This window comes from Globicephala melas, chromosome 21, assembly GCF_963455315.2.
Source record: "Globicephala melas chromosome 21, mGloMel1.2, whole genome shotgun sequence".
Lineage (NCBI taxonomy): Eukaryota > Metazoa > Chordata > Mammalia > Artiodactyla > Delphinidae > Globicephala > Globicephala melas.
In genome coordinates this window covers 12,455,661-12,475,356 of record NC_083334.1, presented here as the reverse complement: position 1 = coordinate 12,475,356, position 19,696 = coordinate 12,455,661, and the positions used below count along the sequence as shown (strand labels likewise).

General features: G+C 42.2%; 1 protein-coding gene across 4 annotated transcripts in view; it reads right to left on the bottom strand.

Moving 5' to 3' along the window:
- Positions 1-2,860: 2,860 nt before the first annotated feature.
- Positions 2,861-19,696, bottom strand: part of STOX2 (storkhead box 2) — a 208,201-nt gene continuing 191,365 nt past the window's right edge. For 3 of the 4 annotated variants that reach the window (XM_070044613.1, XM_060291448.1, XM_060291449.1), the window contains exons 3-4: positions 15,504-17,769; positions 2,861-10,479 (exon numbers count right to left, since the gene is read on the bottom strand). In XM_070044613.1, the coding sequence (XP_069900714.1) occupies positions 10,284-10,479; positions 15,504-17,769 (2,462 nt within the window). In that variant the 3' untranslated portion in view covers positions 2,861-10,283. Of the gene's footprint in view, positions 10,480-15,292; positions 15,342-15,503; positions 17,770-19,696 lie in introns of all 4 variants that reach the window. The other variant, XM_060291450.2, reaches the window with a different exon arrangement.

Sequence of the window (19,696 nt, the reverse complement as noted above, 5' to 3'; positions counted from 1 at the left end):
AGCCATCGTACAAAATTCCTGACCAGTACTCCTCAAAACCGTCAAGGTCACCAAAAACAAAGTCTAAGAAACTCCCTCAGACCACAGGAGACTAAGGCAACACAATGACCGAATATAATGTGGCGTCCGAGACAGCCTCCTGGAACAGAAAAATGACGGTAGGGACAAACTGAGGGAATCTGAGTAAAGCATTGCTTTAGCTAATAATGTATCAGTATTGGTTCATTAGTTATGACCAATGTACCATCCTGAAGCAAGATATTAATAATAGGGGAAACTGGTAATGGAGTATACAGGAATTCTCTGTACTGTGGTCGCAATAATTCTGTAATTCTAAAACCGTAATAAAATCTTTGTTGAAAAATGCAATGGAAGGACTTCTCCAGTGGTCCAGTGGTTAAGACTCTGTGCCTCCACTGCAGGGGGCACGGGTTCAATCCCTGGTCAGGTGACTAAGATCCTGCATTCTCCATGGTGTGGCTAAAAATAATAATAAATAAGTAAAGCATTTTTTTTAATATTTAAAAAATGCAGTGGCAGTGCTTTGCTCTCAATAAGCTGTCTACAAAATATTCTGACTGCTGAAGTCTTTAGGGAATTCTCTCCAAGTATTGGTAGTTCTATCAACTGGCTAGAGCAAAAGTCAATTGTAAAAGATAAGCTCTATTGTGCCCGTTTGGCTGACTTCTTAGGCGGCCAGATGGAGCCCCCCCACCATCCATCCAATTAGATCCCTTTTAAAGACAGGAGACACTGAAGGGAAACAACTGGAAATGGCATCTTCTGTTCCCAAGGTCATCTCTCTATCCCTGAGAACCTTGAAACCTTCCCAGTCTGAATATCGATCCTTTGACATTCAACACAGATGTCCCATGAACTACCATCAAAAACATATGAAGGGACGAAAGAGAAAAAAACCCTTGTCTTTTCCAGTCCATTTAGGATTTCTTAATCTGTCACACGTCTTGTCAACAATGACAAGCAATATGAAGCTGGACTATGTAGGGCAGACCAATTGCTACCTCTGCAATCTGATAGGATAGCAAAAGGGGAAATGTCATGATTGTGGAAGATATTCAAGAATGACATTTTAAATGCTAGAACCATTGAGCTGTTATTGATGTTAAAGGAGGTGCCTTTCAGGGGGAATTTTCCCCCGCAATATAAGATAGAGTAAAGAATGGCAGATGCTGGCTTGAAGCACAGATACAAGAGGGTTCAAAAATAATTTCCTGGGCTTCCCTGGTGGCGCAGTGGTTGAGAGTCCGCCTGCCGATGCAGGGGACATGGGTTCGTGCCCCGGTCCGGGAAGATCCCACATGCCGTGGAGCGGCTGGGCCCGTGAGCCATGGCCGCTGAGCCTGCGCGTCCGGAGCCTGTGCTCCGCAACGGGAGAGGCCGCAACAGTGAGAGGCCCGCGTACCACACACACACACACACAAATTTCCCAAGCTAACAAATTCTCAATACATCATTAAAACGGAGTTACACTCTATCTTTCTGCATCACATCTCCTTTTGTTTTGTTGCCATTTACAGACTATAAAAAATACAGAGATCTTTGGTCTAATGCAGTATCTATGTATGTATCTATTTAATCATCTATCTATCATCTATCTATTCATCTATCTAATCGTCTATCTACCCATCCATCTAATCGTCTATCTACTGATCAACTATCTATCCATCCATCCATCCAATCGTCTATCATCTATCTATAGCATATATCTATCTCTCTATCATCTATCTATTTATATCTCTGAAAGTTTCTGGTGATTTCTCAGGCCTTTGATGAATCAGCTGGTAGTAGATTTATATCTAAGTGTTGGAGAACAAAAGACTCTTGGTGCAAAGGTGAGTGGAAATGAGTTTGAGGAAAGATAGTGGCCTTTGGATATGAGGAGTGTAAGGCACTATAAATGTGAAAATATAAGTGCTAGTAATCAATTGTAGTTATATACAAAATTACTATGTATATAACTTTTATATTATTATACCTAATATATACAATTTATATACAATTGTGTGCAAGATATACAATGTTATATTAATTATATTAATATATATGTCATATTAACATAAGATAATAGTTATTATTAATACAATTAGTGTTATAGTCTATATATTCTACTATATTATTATATACTACATTATATAAAAAATTGAGATCAGGAAGGAGTTCAAACATTAATAGACAAGAAAGCATAACAAACAAAAATTCTTAGTTTTATACAGAGAAAAGAGTAATAAGGTGAAATAAACCCAAGGTAATAGAAAAGAACAATGATGTCCAGAACTTTATAACAAGGAAGGAAGAGAAACAAGGGGGACATGAGGTGGCCTTGGAGGCATGTGTTTGAGGACTTTGGGGGCTGCCTAAGTAACCCACGTACACATTCACCTAGACAAGCCCAGGCTGGCACACCCACTCCAGCTGAGCCACAGACACTAGTCCTAGATCCGACGCTGAGGAAGAGAGAATCTGCTCTTCACTGAACATCAGTAGTTCAGTTTTGCCCTTTGAATTCCCAAACTAACACCTCTGGCCTTACTTCTCTTATTTAACACATTGCCCCTCCCTCCCCCTCTTACCATCACACTTCTAATGCAACGCTTCTAAGAAGATCACCCCAAACCCTACCCAGCCTATCTTGCGTGCAGGTGCCTTGGATTTTTCTTGAAATTCCTGCGCGGTGTGTTAGGCTCTGTGAACGCTAATCACACACACTTATTCCATGTGTTCGATGACTAGCTATTTGCTTTACAGGAAAAATCTGGAGCCATGGAACCCAAAGAGGGGGAATATCGCTAAAGCCAAGTATTCCAGTAGTAGGGATAAGATTTCACAGTTAAATACATGATTAAAGTCACCAGGTGAATAACTTTATTATTCAGTGGCTCTCGATTCCACAGCTGTAACAACAGAGATGGCAAATACCAAGGACTCTCTTGGATTTTCTTTACAGAGGAAAAAACCCCCAACCACTCCAAACACTTAAAAATAAATTAAAACCACACCATTTCCTTTGGAAAGAAAAGATTTTTATGAACTGTGACCATTCTTGCAAAGGAGTCAGAATCCTGCCTTCCAGCTTCTTAGTGAGTCACTACATTTCCTTCATGTGTGCAGCTCACTGGAAGGTTCTCAAAGGAACAGACAATTACCTCTCCTCCAGCACAGAGGTTTTTGGTCCTAGCAGAAAACTCACAATGTACTTCCAGCATCCTTGTTTTTCCTAGCTCCATGCTTGAAAAAAAATGAAGCGTCTGTATTGAGACAGTTTAAAATACATATAGACAAACTTAACATAACTAAAATAAGGCTTGTCCTTCAAAGTAGTCACCTTGGGTTTTCCACACTTACCCAAATGACACTGTCATGGTTCAAGACATTTTGGGAAGCCTGCTTTGAGTATTGCCTTTACGAGACAATTAGGCTCAACGTTACAGCTCCATATACTGGTTTTGACTAATAATGTTGTTTCCTAGCTTAACCGTCTGCTTGACAGCAGATAACTTTTGGTTTGCAAAAATCAGGTGCATTCCCCCAGGGCAGTGGTGACTCTCGCCGCCACTGGGGAGAGTCAGAGCAGTGCAGAATAGACTCTGAGGGCAATTAAACATGGAAGCACTCCAAACTGGTGCCAGGGCCTCACTGGAAGACGTGAGTAGCCTCTGAGTACGTTCTGGAGAGGGGATCACATTTGTTTGGGGGTAGCAGTTGTGATATGAGTGATAACAGAACAAAACGAGAAAACCAACCACATTATAATTTCATTTATAAAACTTAATTATATGCATCCATAAGCCTCACTCAGTCTCCAATTCGAATAGCTAGCTAAAAATGGGATTTTTCAACATTCCTCGAAAAATTTTGATCAGAAATTTCCATTTTCAGTTGTTTTAATTCAAAAGCTCTAATAACCAAGATTGTGCAATAAAAATTTGTTATGACATCAAATTAATTGAGGAGAGAAATAAAGTGGTCTCATGTAAGGTATTTTCTCTCAAGTACTAAAAAAAAAAAAAATCCACTTAGACATATAACCAAATGTTATTTAATATCTTAAAAAGTAACACAATCCAAAATGGATATTTCACACAACACTACATAAACATGAACACAATATTACCATATGGAGGGACTTTCAAATATAGACTTACAAAAATCCCTGTGCTTTTTTTTCTTTTAAGTTATTATACTAAGCATGACAAGTAATCATCATTTACAATATGGTACACTGACACGATAAAAACCATGTTACAAATGTGCTGTTATAAATCAGTAACATTAGGGAAGACATTTCATGAACTGTAATTATTTCATATGAAATACTATACAATATAAACAGAACATCCATCTTGGATGACCTTTACAGCAACCAGAGACCAAGTCATTTAAAAATTTTTTTTTCAGTGCAAACACATTTTATTCAAGGCAGTCTTGGCTGCAAAACTCCTTTCTAACATACAGTAAATCCCACTTGCACTTCTTAATTCATTTACCCTAATGCAATAGTCACATTCAGTCACTCAGAGAAAGATACCTGCAGAATTATGATCCCTTTAAACTGAATGTTGAAATTTAATTCTCTTCTAGACAGTTGTATCTATGTCAACTACGCTAAGGACCTTAATTTGTAGCTGTCAGTACTTACATGAAGGTGACCCTAGGGCAGCTCTAGTCCTAACCCATCCTTGTGTGCACAATACCACACACTGCTTTGCCCTTCCAATGTGGAAACCACGGCGGTGTATCGGTATGTAAGTGGGGGGATGGGAAGGAGGCAGGGAGGGTGGACCTCGGAAGCAAGGAGCCGTAAGTGCGTACACCAAGATGAACTTCCTGTAACTGCAGAGGATTCGTGTTGGAGGAGACCTCAGATCTCAGATTTGGTAGCTCTTTTTGGTGGGCGCAAGGGAATAGGCATGCCAAAGCCAGCCTCTGGACAGGGAGGGAGGCAGCCGTACACGGACCAAGCAAGCTCTTAGCCTTACACTGGCTTCCAGAGTCACTGCCGCCTCACCTAGGAAACCCCCTTTCCCTAGTTGGCAGGGCGTGTGTGTGTGCGTGTGTGTGCGTGTGTGTGTGTGTTCACATTTGAAGCCAGCAACGAGCAGACAAAGCCCTGTAACTGATCATAAATACACAATCATCATCAGAAGGTTTAGTTCCCCTTGTGCCTTGTAGAATTCTGAACCTTGCAAATCAGCAACTGTAAGTCCTAGCACAAGTGTAAGAACACAGGATTCTGTGTGAGAGGGGCACTGGCTGGGGAATCCCTCCCTGGGATGTTGCTGTAAAAGATGCAGAGATTAACTCCATCAGGGAGACGCCAATGTCTATTTCCAACACACCGGGAAATTTAATAACGAACTTTCTCATGGATGTAACTTATGAAATGTCTCCCAAATAAAATTCTATGGCAAAACATTGGATGTATCCTTAATACTGTAAGACCTTCCGAGAGAGTTGACAGAGTGATGGCTGATTCTTTTCTTACTTGGCAAAGATCAGACTGATAGTAACCTCTTTCCTGCCCGTATTTTACTAACCCAGAGCAAAGCAATGTCTTCCATGGCTTTTGCATTCATTTTTCCTGTGTTCTAGCTTCCTTAAGCCCTCAACGTGTGCAGAAATTTGCTCAACAGAAGAGTATGGGTGGGAGGGGCCTGGGGAGTCGGGGGGGAAGGAAGGGATCGCTTCTGCGGGGGTCCACTGTCACCTGACAGCGCACTGATAGCTGGTTCTGTGACTGGCCTGTGATACACGGAGAAGGTCCCCGACCAGGATCTTTCATCTCACAATTTGAGAAAAAAACGCTTAGAACTAGATCAGCTTCCCTGGGAAATCCAGATTCTTCAAAGTAGGGCTCAACAGAGTGTACTGAATTTCAGTTGTGCTAACGAGAAGCACTGTGCAGAGTACTTGATAACGTTTTTAATGAAAATTTCTGTCTCAGCACCTTCCACTGCCAGGAGCAGTCGTGTTCCTGAAAGACAGTATTTTAGCACAGGATTTAGAGAAGCCCAATATGAAACTGTAAACGAGGGTGTATGTCCAGATCTACCTTGGACCACAATAGCATTTGGGTGGATTTCTGTAAAATTCCCAACACCCTGAACTTTTTGAATGAAAATGGACAAAAGTATCAAGTTGTATTCGTTTTCTTTGACTTTATTAGCACACATCAGAAAAATAGCATTGTATTTCGTGATTTCTCATGATGGTCTATCAAACAGATAGAAAATAGATCACTGATAGCTGCCACTGTGTTTCTGGGTAATCTTATGTCACTCCTCCTGTTTATTCATTTCAAGTATGGGTATTACAAATAGGACCTGCTTTGTTAATTGTGAATCCGAATGCTTTGGAAGCACTTTGAGATCCCAGCATGAGTTTGCAAAGTCCTCATAGGTTGTTGTTGGTTTTTAATCAAGCTCCAAATACTGCCCGTGTTATAAATTGTTAGACTTTTCAAATCAAGATCACTACTGTACTGTGAGCAATATGCCTTTCATTTAAGTTCAAAACTTTATTTTCAAGTACACTTTGTGGTGATAAGTGGTTTATCCTGGGTAGAATTTTACAAAGCTGTGCAACCTAAAAAACAAACAATGCTTTCGTTACCGCTGAACAGGTTTTTTTTTTTTTTTCTCCCCATGGTGACTGCAATATAATTTAAATTTATATTTTAGAAATGCTGGTTGGGTTATGAAAAAGGGAGACTGGGGAACAGCTGGTGTTCAGATTGTTGTGACTCCAGATTAACTCTCAACGGATGCTTCCTGAACTTGAACTTCACAACACTGGAGAAGCCTTCATTTGTTAATTTTATCCAGCTAAGTCCTTTTTCTGCTCTTCTTGTTTCCTTTTTTTTGATGGACCCCTCCCCCTTTTCATATGCTTATGAAGATCCCCTGAGATGTGCAAAATATATAAAATGAAATACGAGTTATGGAACAGAAGTTGTGGATACAACGCACAGCTCTTTTAATTCAAATGAAGTCTGAGCTCGATATGGTAGCATGCAAGTAGTGAGGCCCAAAGTGCTTCGAAGTTGGCAGTCCAAATTTCTGGTGTGTCTTGTGACCGAAAACCTAGAATTCAGATCAGATTTTATAGGAGTCAATAGCTTGCTAAATTATGTTTATCAAGTGGCTCTTCGCCGGAGAGAACTCGTAGCAGGAATGAGGTCCCGGCTGGTCCCGGGGCAGGGGAGACAAGAAATTTAAACTTCCTTTTTTCATTCACAACAAATTCAAGTGTGCTTTTGTGGGGAAGAAGAGAGACAGGTTTACAGATGAGAGTGAAATAATGCCGTCAGAGAAAAACCATGGCAATGAAACAGTCACAAGTCCACGTAATCACTGACACACACACAGAACGCCATGGCCTAATGGTTAAGAAAGTTTTCAACTTTGCTTTTCCAAACAATACACTTGAACGCACTGCTGCCGCTTCATCAAATTTATGGAGGTAGTTATATGTAAAAATAAAAATTACCATAAAGTAATATGCTGTATCATAATAATACATACGTGTGCAAAATGCCGACAGATGGGTTGACCCTTTAAAGTTGAACACTACACAGAGATTCAACCAGATTCAGTTTTGTAAACCTTTCAGTTGATAAACTCTAAGTGAAGTCTAGATAAGCAGCCATGGGCCACAAAGCTATCGTTTCCTGGAGGAAAAGGATGCTGGCAAAGCTTGGAGTGGGTCACTGAGAACATCACTGCAGACCATCTAGGGTCACATTTGTAATGTGCTTCCCGCCACCGCTTCTCCCCCGTTCAAGAATCCCGATTCGATTCAGACGGGCATATTTCTACGTGGAACGTCTGCTCACATCATATCCTCTTTGAAGTCCATCATTTCTACGCTAATGGCTGCTGGTCTAAGGGAGTTTTTTTTTTTTTTTTTAATCATGTACCTCATAGCATCAGGCAAAGCGTGGTACACATTTTATTCCAATGTCTTCTGTAAACCTATTTCTTGTGAAATATTGATAAATTCATATTTTAAAGCTTCTCTTAAAGGTAATGCTTTCCTTTCCTGTTCACACAGTATTTGATTATTATAATGGCTACTTTAGGAGGATCAACTAGAGGCTGATGTATTGTTTCAATGGTTCTATTATTTATGAACTGATAGTATGACAGACGCTGGAGGGCAGGGTTTGGGGGAAAAAAAAGAATTTAGAAGAATTTAGTAATTGTGTGGCATACAACTCCCCAAGGAAACAGACTCTGTATAGTCTATCTGATACATTATCATTCCTCCCAGACAAATTTAAGCAGTGAGAGAAGAGTGCATTTCTGAGCAATCAAGGCATGCCTTGGAGGAAATAAGGCATGAGACTGAAAGCCAACCGACTTAAGCATCTTAAAGGTGCGGGAGTTTGCCAAGAAACGTGCTCACGTTTCACTATAAGCACAAAAAAAGGAATCTATGCTAAACTTGATGAGTCCAGTTTGACCCAATGCAACTTCCAGATATCTGAAAAAGCATGAGGAAGGACCCAAATGTTTCAAGAAACAGTTCAACTGTGTACATGACTCCACGCTTTAAACAGATGGCTAGTGATTCAACCTAATACCGAAGCAGAAGTGTTTCACAGATTCTATGCCAATTGCTGAAATCTGAGGTGAAAATTTTTGGATATATAGTTTACGGTATATGGCTCCAAACATCACATGCCACTTAACTAAATAAAACTTTCTGTCAGACCATTTACTTGTGTCACATGTAACCCTTTTGTGGATAATTTTCCGTTATCTATAGATTTATTCCGTGGTTCTCATAAAATAAGACACGGGAACTTGGAGGTGCCTCTTTCTTAGAAGGCTGAATCTTGGTTATGTGTAATCCCTTTGCTGCTGAGAACCGTCTTTGTATTCAACATGACATATTGTAAACCAAAGCAAAACGTTAACAAACCATTCTGAAATAAGTTGGGCTAAAAACTATACATCTACCTAAAAATGCCTCCTGGAACGGGTTACGAAGTATCTGTAAACATTACTCTGGCATAGTTCATGTATGCATAATTGTCATTCTAATAAATTTTAGGGGCGTACAAGTTAGGATGACACCGCACTTGCAGAATGATCACATTCTGTTGTTAATTACATGGGCACATGTATATTTCTAATCAAAAAGTATTTTAAAGTTTTCTCTATAGATATCTTCCCAGGAATAAAAGGCCTGAAGTTCAACTCCCCCTAAATTTGCTCTTTCCTATAACCACTAAAAATTATCTCCCACAGCCTAATTTAGGCATTCTATTTAAAACTACATAAAATAGATTTATGTCCTTCCATTAGAAAGAATAACGTCCCCAGGCCGTAGTCTTCATTTGTATCACAAAGAACATTTTGATTTTAAACAAATTATCATATCTATTATAGTAAGATAGCATCACCGTCAAGTATCACAAGGAGGAAATGATCTTCCTTCAGTATCTGATGAACACCTCTACAGGTCCCCGTTACCTCTCCCATCACTTAGTGCTGTGCCCCAGCCAGGCTGGGAGACCCTTCCTTTGTCCATTTCAGATTCCAAGGCCTATATTCCTGTTTGTGATTATGGAAGGTTAAAAAAATCAGACAAGCATCTGTGACACTTAAAATCCTGAAAACAAACACTCCCAGTATTTGGATCACGACCCCTTCTGACACACTTCCACGGGCTCCTGCAAAATCTTGTCACGAAAACTCACAGTGCAAAATGACTGGGGCCTAAACGGTTCACACACGAAGGGCTGGGGTCCCCTTTAGTCAGTTGGCATTGATTTCCCTAAAGGTAGACCCTTGCATTTGACATTTTGTGGAGGCTTAGTGTTTGTTTTGTTTTGTCTTTTGTTTTTGGAAGCGTCAAGGATCAGTGTTCTGTGGTACCACTCGGTCACAGACTGGGAGCAACACCCATCTGTGGCATTTCAGAATGGACTTGGCAACTGCATGACATTGAAAATGCATATTACACTGACAGTGTCTAGACTTTCCTATGTGTGCTCAGTTACAATTAGTGAAGCAAAAGTATACATATCACCCCTACTGCTATTCTTGTTGCTACAGAGCCATACATGTGAAAAGCAATACTCTGAAATAAAGATTTTGTTGTTGTTGTTTTTTGCCCTAGCCTACTTAGCAGCACAGTTTAAGTCAACACAAAAACTGCCGTTGAGATGCTTGTCTTCCCGAAGATGTAAACAACAGTCCCAGTGCCGTAAACTTGGCTGTATCGAATGAGACAGGAGATCTGAGGCAGAATGACTATCACACGCTAGTAACAGAAGCTTGCAAGCAGCTGGAAGGTTTCTGTAATTTCTCAGCTTCATTTGTGGGGCTGTCCGTACTTGTTCGGAAATTGAAGGCCGGGCCAGCTCCACCGTGGGCCGGGCTCCAGGTAGGGTTCTGACGACGGTTACTTTCAACAATGCTTGATGTGTTGGAAGCCAGGCTCTCCCGAGTGCTAAAAGAGTAAAAAGGTTTTGTTTGGTTTTGTTTGGTTTGGTTTGGAACATAAATAATTATATATTGAGCCCTAGAGGAAGAGCAAATGATGCAGTTAATGGATTTCCTCTGTCGGTTCATCATGTCATGTATATACCATCTCACACTGATTATTCACATATGCTCCTCCAACTTGGACTTCGGCAGCGTTCACAAGACATGTTATAATCAGCAGCATGCTGAATAAAGGGTTTTTATACAGCTAAATAAATGTCTTCCCTTGCCTTTCACGCTCAAGGAAACACCTTCAAGATCTGATGTGCTAGATGGCTATCGCGTTCGTTTTTAAAAAAGAATAGTCTTCATAAATATACACAGGTAGTGATTTCATTTCAGGCTTGAAACTCATTGATAGAACTGCTCCTGAATAAACTCCATAATTTTACCCTGATGATTTTGTTTTCATTCTCGAGTAGCAGATTTTTGACTTTGGCGGTGAACTTCAAGTAGGCCACTAGCCAGTATGCCACACTGATGGGAATAAAATTCTTTTTAAACACTTCATACCTCTGTTTCAAACATATAATGTTATAGTAAAAAATATATTCTATTTTCAGATAAGGAATCTTAGATTTTCCCTGTGTACATTGATTTGGTAGAAATATTTTATTTTTTAAAGGATTCTTACAGAACAGAGGTGGTTTAAAGGCTTTAGTATTTCGATTTCTCTTTTAGTTTTTCTAATTTAGAAATACTTGAAGCGATTTTATTGTTCCAAGAGGTTTATAACATTTAACATGTCAGATGTGTAGGGCAACAGCAGAAATAAGATTACTTGGCCTGATTGATCAGAACTGAATGGGTTTCACGTTCAAGGTCCTCAAAATGGTAGTAAGAAACATCAGCTTACAAAGAGGTGGAAGAAACCACAATGATGCTCAAAACATCCACTCTACTGGATAGATTCAAGATGTATAAAATATTCTACAGGTGGGTCCCCATCACTGACTGAAGGTCAAACTACATAGGGGACATCCTCACAGCTCACTTTCATTCCCATCCTAAACTGATAGCAATTTTGTCTGAACATTATACCGTGGCAGCCATTCCTGACAGGCTATTTCATCCTAACCCCCTTGTGGCCTTAAGTTTGCTTCTCATCAAAAAGCCAAGAGTTAATTGTTTAAAAGGAATGTTGTTCACTGGCTACCAAAGAGACAACTGGACCCTTCCTGACTGCAGAGGGCACGTCTGGAAGGTTAATACATTCATAGAAGTGAGGTAAGTTCTCTCATGAGGCTTACCGTAAATCTGGGCGTGCCTAAGGAATACATCATCACTAAAGCAATGGAAAGTGCTAGACTTACCTACTTACCTGCTTTACACCTCCTCTAAGAAAATTCCTCAGAGGTTTTCCAGGACTACAACTGAGGGTCAGGTGGAGGAAGGAAGAAGGGCAATAAACATGTAGAACCTCAAAGAGGTCACGGCGCGTTCCTTCAGTTTCACTCTTAATCACAGCGATAACTTTTTATGGCATTTGACTTCCTCATCTTTAAAACAGGGCGAGTTATGTGTCACACCTACTCACCGAGTGACTCAGAAGAAGAAATAAGCAATAATGAGGAATCCGTGCACCAAAAAGCTAGAGAAACATAAGCTATTTCTGTAGCACATCTGGCATCTGATGAATTCAGCAGCCACTGTGGGTAGGCCTGGGAATCTATACGCTACTAATGCCGTTTTATTTCTATGGGAAAATGCATTTTGAGGTCTCAGGGATCCACTTTTAAACCAGCTTTTGAGGCGGGAGTTTAATTTATCAAGACCCTACTGTCTTCCAGGCACCATCCACACACATCATCGCAACAGATGGTCTAAGGTAGGAGCTCTCTGTACTCAGACCCCCCTTGACCACGGCCAACATATTAATAGTGATAAATACATAGAGCGTTCCAGTGTCTCCAGAGGGTGTATCTCGTTATTGCCGTGACACTGAGTACAATGTGTGACAGTCATATGGAAGGCTGTGGATGTGATGGTGAAACAGTTCATGGAGAGGGACGGTTAGCAGTAACAATAGACCCCCAATTTAAAATTCCTTACTTTTTTAAAGAGAACTAACGAGTACGACATTAAAAATAACATCTCAGGAATTTGTGGGCAGAAAAACTGAACCAAGAGGCCCCGCTGCGCCTCTTGCCGCACATGTCGCCCTCGGACCCACCCTCGGACGGCACAGTGCACTGTGCAGACACACCCCTGGCAGCCTGAATCCCTCTGATTTTCATATTGTGGTTATCAACCGGTTTTTGGCCTCAGATTTGGAATAGCAGGCTTTGCATGTCGGGATTTTTCATTTGCAATATTAGATCTCACAGCACAGTTTAAGTTTCTGCCTTGCTTCCTTCTCTCAGTGCCCTTTGGTTCCCAACAAGAGGGACTGAAGACTTTCGGAAATGTGGCTGGACATGACCTCTGAGCCAACACTGAAGACTGAGAGTATGAAGATCATCCTTTCTGATTTTGATTTTTCTCTTTTTTTTGGCAGCGGGGAGGAGGTTAGATTGTAGCTGCTCTGTCAATTATTTACTGAAAAATCTGAGTAAACGGCCCACTTAAGATTCCTTTATCTTGCGGTGGTGGAGAGGTGTCCGCGTGATAATACTATACGGCTAAAGTACTCCTCACGCTGGAGAATAAAACTCCCTGTAACTCAAATATTCTCCTTCGCAGACCATCTTCATACATCAGAAAGGTAAATTAGGGCATTTATTGAAGTATAGGGAGATACTTCAAATGAGATAAAATAAAATTTTAAAGTAGTTTAAAAATAGATATAGAAAATAAGTTTGTCACCCAGCTTCTAACCAAAGGATATTAATTACGAAAGGGGTAAAATTAGGAATTGTTCTGTAGATTCTCTAACTGCATGAAATTTACGGGTGATCTACCTTTTTCTGTAGAGAAAATTCCACCTCATAACACTGGGCAGATACATAGCTCCTGGGTGAAGACCGTCTCCTTAGGAAGACCTTTTTCTTCTACCAGGACAACGCATTTGACCTTGACTACATTATTAAAGCAATGCAAATAAGCTGAGTTCAAGAAATAATCCCATGCATAAGTTCCATATTCTGTACTCCAAATCTAGAGATAATAAAATATATTCTGTGGAGAGACTGGTTCAATGATTACATGAACGTTTCTTTTTACTTGTTCCCAAACAAAAACTTTCAATATTATGCAGTGGTAAAGTTTTGAGTTAGAACCCACTAGACTACTCTCAAGGTCTCCTTAGCAGCTATCTCTGGAGTATTGCGGTTTTCCCTCCGTGGAGGTCCAGGGGCCAAGAGGGCCAAATGAATTGCTGGAAACTGGTGCAGAGAAGCGTCAGGCAGGGAGAGGCTATATAGTAAGAAACAGTAGAGCATAACGTCCAGGCAAATAACCCACACCTTCCATAAGCGATGGTACTGAGCTTCTACCATCAATAGCAGACTCTCAGTTATGCTTATCTGGTATCCCTACTAGGAAATCAAGAGGAAAAACAAGAGTTGAAGAGGGAAGTAGAGAGAAAAGAATATATAAACTAATTGGTTAAGATTCGATTTGGGATTAACAAATATTTAGCAAAAATTACGTCTTAGAAAAGTCACTTAATAGGCCAGTAGTTTTCAGACTGAGTGCCATGCCCCCCCGTAGTCTCTTAGGGTCCTTGAGGGATGGGCAGAGGAGATCTGGGGCTCCTGGTCTCCACTTTAACCAGAGTGCCATCTCTGTGGTTTGTTTAGACATTAGACTTCCACACATGTGTTAACTTGGAAAAGAAGGTTACACGACAATAATAAAAAAAATTAATAATAATAATAAAAAGAACTAGCCCTTTAAGAAATAACAAAGGCCCAATAAGGGACAAACAGAATAACGCTTCCCAATTCTGATTTTGGGATGCTCTGTCCCCAGATTATCCATAGATAGAGTGAAACGATTACAACATAACTAATTTTAACTCTTAATAATTAAAATAAATGTATGAACTACATAATCATATCTTGGACTTGTTAAAATAATAAATATTGTAAAAAGTTGGGAATCACAACTAATGGGAGATGTCAATCTCTCAATGTTATTTCTGCATCTCAGAGTCACCAATCTGGAGTAGAATTTAGAAGCAGAATCAGGTCCCAAGTTGCTCTTGGAAGAGAAGGAAGAATTAAGGAGAAAAAAGGAAAGTTGCATAGACTCCCTTTTGTTTTCGAAATCCCTGAACCACTTCACTGCATTGGACGTGGCCATCGGGCACTGCACACTCTTAGCTGTCAACCTCTGCTGAATTACCAGTACCTACTGAAAAGAAGACACCACGATCAGCATGCCTAAATGGTGTTAGTTCTGCAGGAGGAGAAAGAAAAGTGCTGGCACATGCTTTGAACTAATGGTGCACAGACCCCTAATCTTTACGTCACAGGAACAGGTTCCATGTGTCTGCAGACTTTTGAGTGGTGAGAGGAAGGTATATGAGAGCAAGGGGCGAGGGTGGCATAAAAAGTCGGGATTAAAATAGTAACAGGCTTCTAGATCCACTGGAAAGGTTTTGAAATTGGCTATTATATTCTCATTAGAAGGACTCCCCATCCTTGAGTCAATCCTGTTATTCCCAACCCCTACCTCCCACCTCCACACTGACTACTCATTCTACTCAAAAAGTTACTATTTTTGAAGGACCTTTAAAAAAACCCTTCCTTTATCAGCATGGTGGCAATATAAACATCGAAGGAAAAATACTGGGACATGTTGGTCTTAGATTGGATGGGAAGGGGCCAACCCACCAGTCCAGATTGGTGATCTCTACAGCTGCAGAAACATTTGTTTCAATTCCTGAAAAAGAAGTCAGAAACAGGCTGTTAACAATACAACTCACACAACTCTTAACCCTCATTCACAGAACTGAGACTGTGAAATCAGAAACCTTCCGAGTTATTTTATAAAGCCCCAGGCCCTGGTAGGTGTATGTGTGTGCAGAGAGATGCCTCTTCCTACCGTGGGGAGTTGAATCCACTGTCCACCGTGATACTGCTGCTGTCCATGCTGTCCAGACGCGCCGAATGGGTGGCCCTCTGGTTGCTGCTGCTGTCGGTCTCCTTTGGGGCAAGGAGGGTGAGGTTCTTCTCAAATTTCCTCTGCAAGTCTCTTTCCTTCTCCCTTTCCAGGAGCCACTGCATGGTTCCCACATCGTCTCTGTTTTTCTCCTCCTCTGTGTTCTTGTTTGCCCCTTCCTCAGACTCATCATCATCAGAGACGTTGTAATAGTCAAAAGAGGCCTCCTGGTTCCCCACTGACTCCTGCTGACGCTGGGAAGCTGGCATGGCTTGTGCAGCCGAGGTCCCTAGGGACGGCTCCAGTTTCTCACATCGGCCTGGCAGTGTGTCCGCAGGTGTCTTCTGGTGAGATTTGAGGACAGACAGGCTTGATTTGTGATAGCTGTTTACAGACAAGGTGCTGTGAAGAGGTTTGAACAGTGTGTCTTTGCTGAATATCTCTTTCCTCTTGTCCAGGCTGCTGGGCTCGGCACTGTGATGCTGGATGAGGCGTCCATTGGCAATCCCTTCGGCCACAGCGCCCGAAGCCGCTGGGCCCCCGCCCGGCCCCTTTGGCGACTCCTCCTTGTGTCCTACAGGCTCCCTGGAGGGATGTGGGGCCTGCCTGTCAGACAGAGGCAGCTTTTTCACCCCTTCCGCCAGGGTCAGAGTGTCATGGTCCTCTTTGTTCTTTCCCAGAGGTGACGGCGCCGTGAGCACCGTCTCGCTGGAGGTGTTACACTGGAAATAGTCATCTGCAGCTGTTTTTGTTGGACAAGAGTTGAGTTCACCAAAGGATGGCAAACTCTCGGGCAGTTTGCCTGGCTCCAAGAGGCTGCAAGCACTGGGAGGTTCCTTGCTGCCACTGACTATTTCTGGAATACACACCTCTTTGTAGCTTGTGGACGAAATGTGAGCCCTTTGATGACTGACAGTCTGTGCAGGCCTTAAAGTACTGTCGTCAATGTAGGATTGGCTGGGGGTCTGGTCGTCTTGGCTACAGCCTTCAGCCAGGTCTTCAGGCATCCCCAGAGAAGAAGCACCCAGAGGACCTTTGGAGTTATCCATGGATCTGGACCTCTCCTTGGCCTTGTTGGATCTCTCATTCCTGGACCTTCGGTCCTGGGTATGGCTGTGGCTTCGGTGCACTTTTGAGTGGGAGCTTCCCCGGGAAGGCTCAGGAAAAGGCATCTCAGTTCTCCTTTTGGCCAGTTCCCCAGACACGTCCCATTCCGGAGTCATGGGGAAATGAGACTCAATCACGTTCGCATTGCTATGCATGATGAAGTTATCACCTTTGTGTTCGATGATGAAGCAGCCTTCCCGGGGAGCCCTGGTAAGAGGATCGCAAAAGTCATACTCTCTTTCACCCGGGATGTCCAGATGGGAGCCATCTGACGGGTCTCCTTTGGACACTCGCGTCTTGCTGTGCGACCGAGACTTTCCGTGGGACTTGCGATGAGTCCGACTCTTTTTACTTCTTCCGCTGTGATGGGCAGAGGACCCGGCTTTACTCCTATGCGCTTTCTCTTCTTCAAGTTTCTTCATTAGTGCAGTGTGCCTCATGACATTTTCCACGGTCAAGTCTGGGTTAATACGCCTAATGATCTCCATTTCCACCTCCCGAGGGATAGTAGTTGGCGTGTCCTCATCTCGCAGGGGCCACTCTTCGGGAGGAAACTGGGCGGAAAAATTGGCTAGCTGTTTGGTCTTGTCTTTTTTAAAACTGAGCCGGAATAACTTGAGTCCGAATTTTTTGGACTGCTTTTCACTATCTTTAGGTTTGGAGAGAGTTTCCGTCTTATACGAAAAGTTGACAGTATTTTTGCTCTTTTCAGTGGGTGGCACCTGGCAGAGGGAAGGAGGGCAGTACGGGTCTTTGCAGTCCTTGGCGGTCTTCCTCTGCAGGGTGGCCGTGTGCACGCCGTGCACATCTTCCCTACAGCAGTGGCAAGAGTCGCAGTGGTTCCTGGGCAACGTTCTTTCCCTGACGCAGCCTGAGGCAGAGGGCGTGATGGTCCCGGGCTGGGGAGAGGTACACTGAGACCTGTCAGGTATCCTCTCATCCAAATGGTACCATTTACTGTTAGTTCTTATGAGGGAAGGAGTTATGAAATAGGTCTGCGGGGTTACGATGAAGTAGCCATCTGGAGTCGGGTAGATCTTCCGCTCCCGGACCAGCGTGTTCAGCGTATGCCGGAGAATTTCTTGGCTTGGGGTGGGAACACCTGAAACCCAAAGGACACACTCGTGAGAATGAAGAGGGGACGTGGTGTTGATTCCGGAGTTTTCCAAGTATGCTGTGGACTGAATGGTCCCCCTGCCGACCCGATCCCCACGTTCAAGCCCCGAACCCCAATGTGACAGTAATAGGACGTGGGGTGTTTGGGAGGTGATGAGGTCATGAGCGTGCAGCCTCTGTGATGTGGCGTTATGAGAAGAGGAGAGACTAAGCCCTCTCTCTCTCTCTGTCTCTCTCTCTGTGACTTGAGGGTACGGCTGCCTGCAAAACAGGAGGAGGGCTCTCACTGGACACCAAGCCTGAAGGCGCCTTGGTCTTGGACTTCCCTGCCCCCAGAGTTGTGAGAAATAAATGTCTGTTATTTCAGCCACCCAGTCCCTGGTATTTTGTTACAGTAGCCCGAACGGACTAACACAGAATCTAACTAATTTTGCAAGCCTCTAAGTAGTATCAGACAGAAACTAAGCAGGATTCACAGGTGTTCATCGAGTTTAGTGTGAATCCTAGTTTTCTCTGATAACTCTTATGGAATATTACTACCAACAGAACAGGAACATATAAAGGCTGGGAAGAGAGACAGGGATGATAGACGGCGTTAGGTGCCTACTGTTGTTAAAAACCTTTACTGAACTGAATCGTTAAAGACAGAATTTTTATTTTGGCCTCCCGGCATGTGGGATCTTAGTTCCCCAACCAGACATCGAACCTGTGGCCCCTGCAGTGGAAGCACTGAGTCCTACCTAACCACTGGATCACCAGGGAGTTCCCAAAGACAGAATATTTTTAAATGAAGAAAAAACGTTTTCGGTATATATAAATTTACAAAAAAGACTTTTTCAATAAAAGCAACTGGGGAAACAGGGTTGAAATAGCCATCTTGGTATTGAAAAACAAATCTAAAATACATAGAGGCTACCACGTACACTTGGAGTTACTCCATGCACTCATTCTAAGATTAAGTTTACTTAATAAACTTAATTTTATAAATTATATCAAAGGGCAACTAGACTTGACCATTGTTTAGGATGTACTCTCCAATTTTGAAATCATCACCTTCAAATTTGAAAATGATTGGTGGAATTCAGGTGAGAAGTTCATCCTTGTTGGCATGAGCCAGCAGGATGAAGGTGGTTTCTCAGATTCATAACCAGAGAGCTCTAATAAATACACCAGTGAAAGCTTAGAGGCTCTACATCTATCTGGTCACTGAGTCCCAAACTGCTGTCTTTGCTAGAATAGAAATTCCAGAAAAAAATCACAGATATTCCTTTGTACAGGGACTGATATCTTTTTCAAAGGGTTTTGTGTGCACATTTAAGCATTGTCTACTTTGAGATAATTAAGAACATACATTCTTAAGAGAGTATAAATTCTCTAGGCTGTAGCGCATTTATTTTATTTCTTTAGTATTCTCCCTGCCTCAGTGCCAGGCAAATCACGGGTGATAATATTTCTAAGACTGACCTGAATGATGTCATTTGGAAATAGGTCAGGTTGAATCATCCTGGCAATATTCAACCGTGTCTGACCCACAAAAATGGCAATTTCAGTGGAGACTGAAAGCGCGCCACCCCCCATTCATATGTTTAAGTCCTAAACCCCAGTACCCCAGAATGTGACCTTATTTAGACATGTGGTCTTTATAGAGATAATCAAGTTAAAATGAGGTCATTAGAGTGAGCCCTAAGCCACTATGACAAGGGGAAATTTGGACACAGAGACATCACAGAGAAGAGACGATGTGAAGAGACCCTGGTAGAAGGCAGCTAACTACTAGCCAAGGGGAGAGGCTGGGACAGATTCTCCCCTCACAGCCCTCAGAAGAAACCAACCAACTCTGATGATACTTTGATTTGGGACTTGTAGCATCCAGAACTGTAAGACGAGCCACCTGTACTTTGTTATGACTGTTT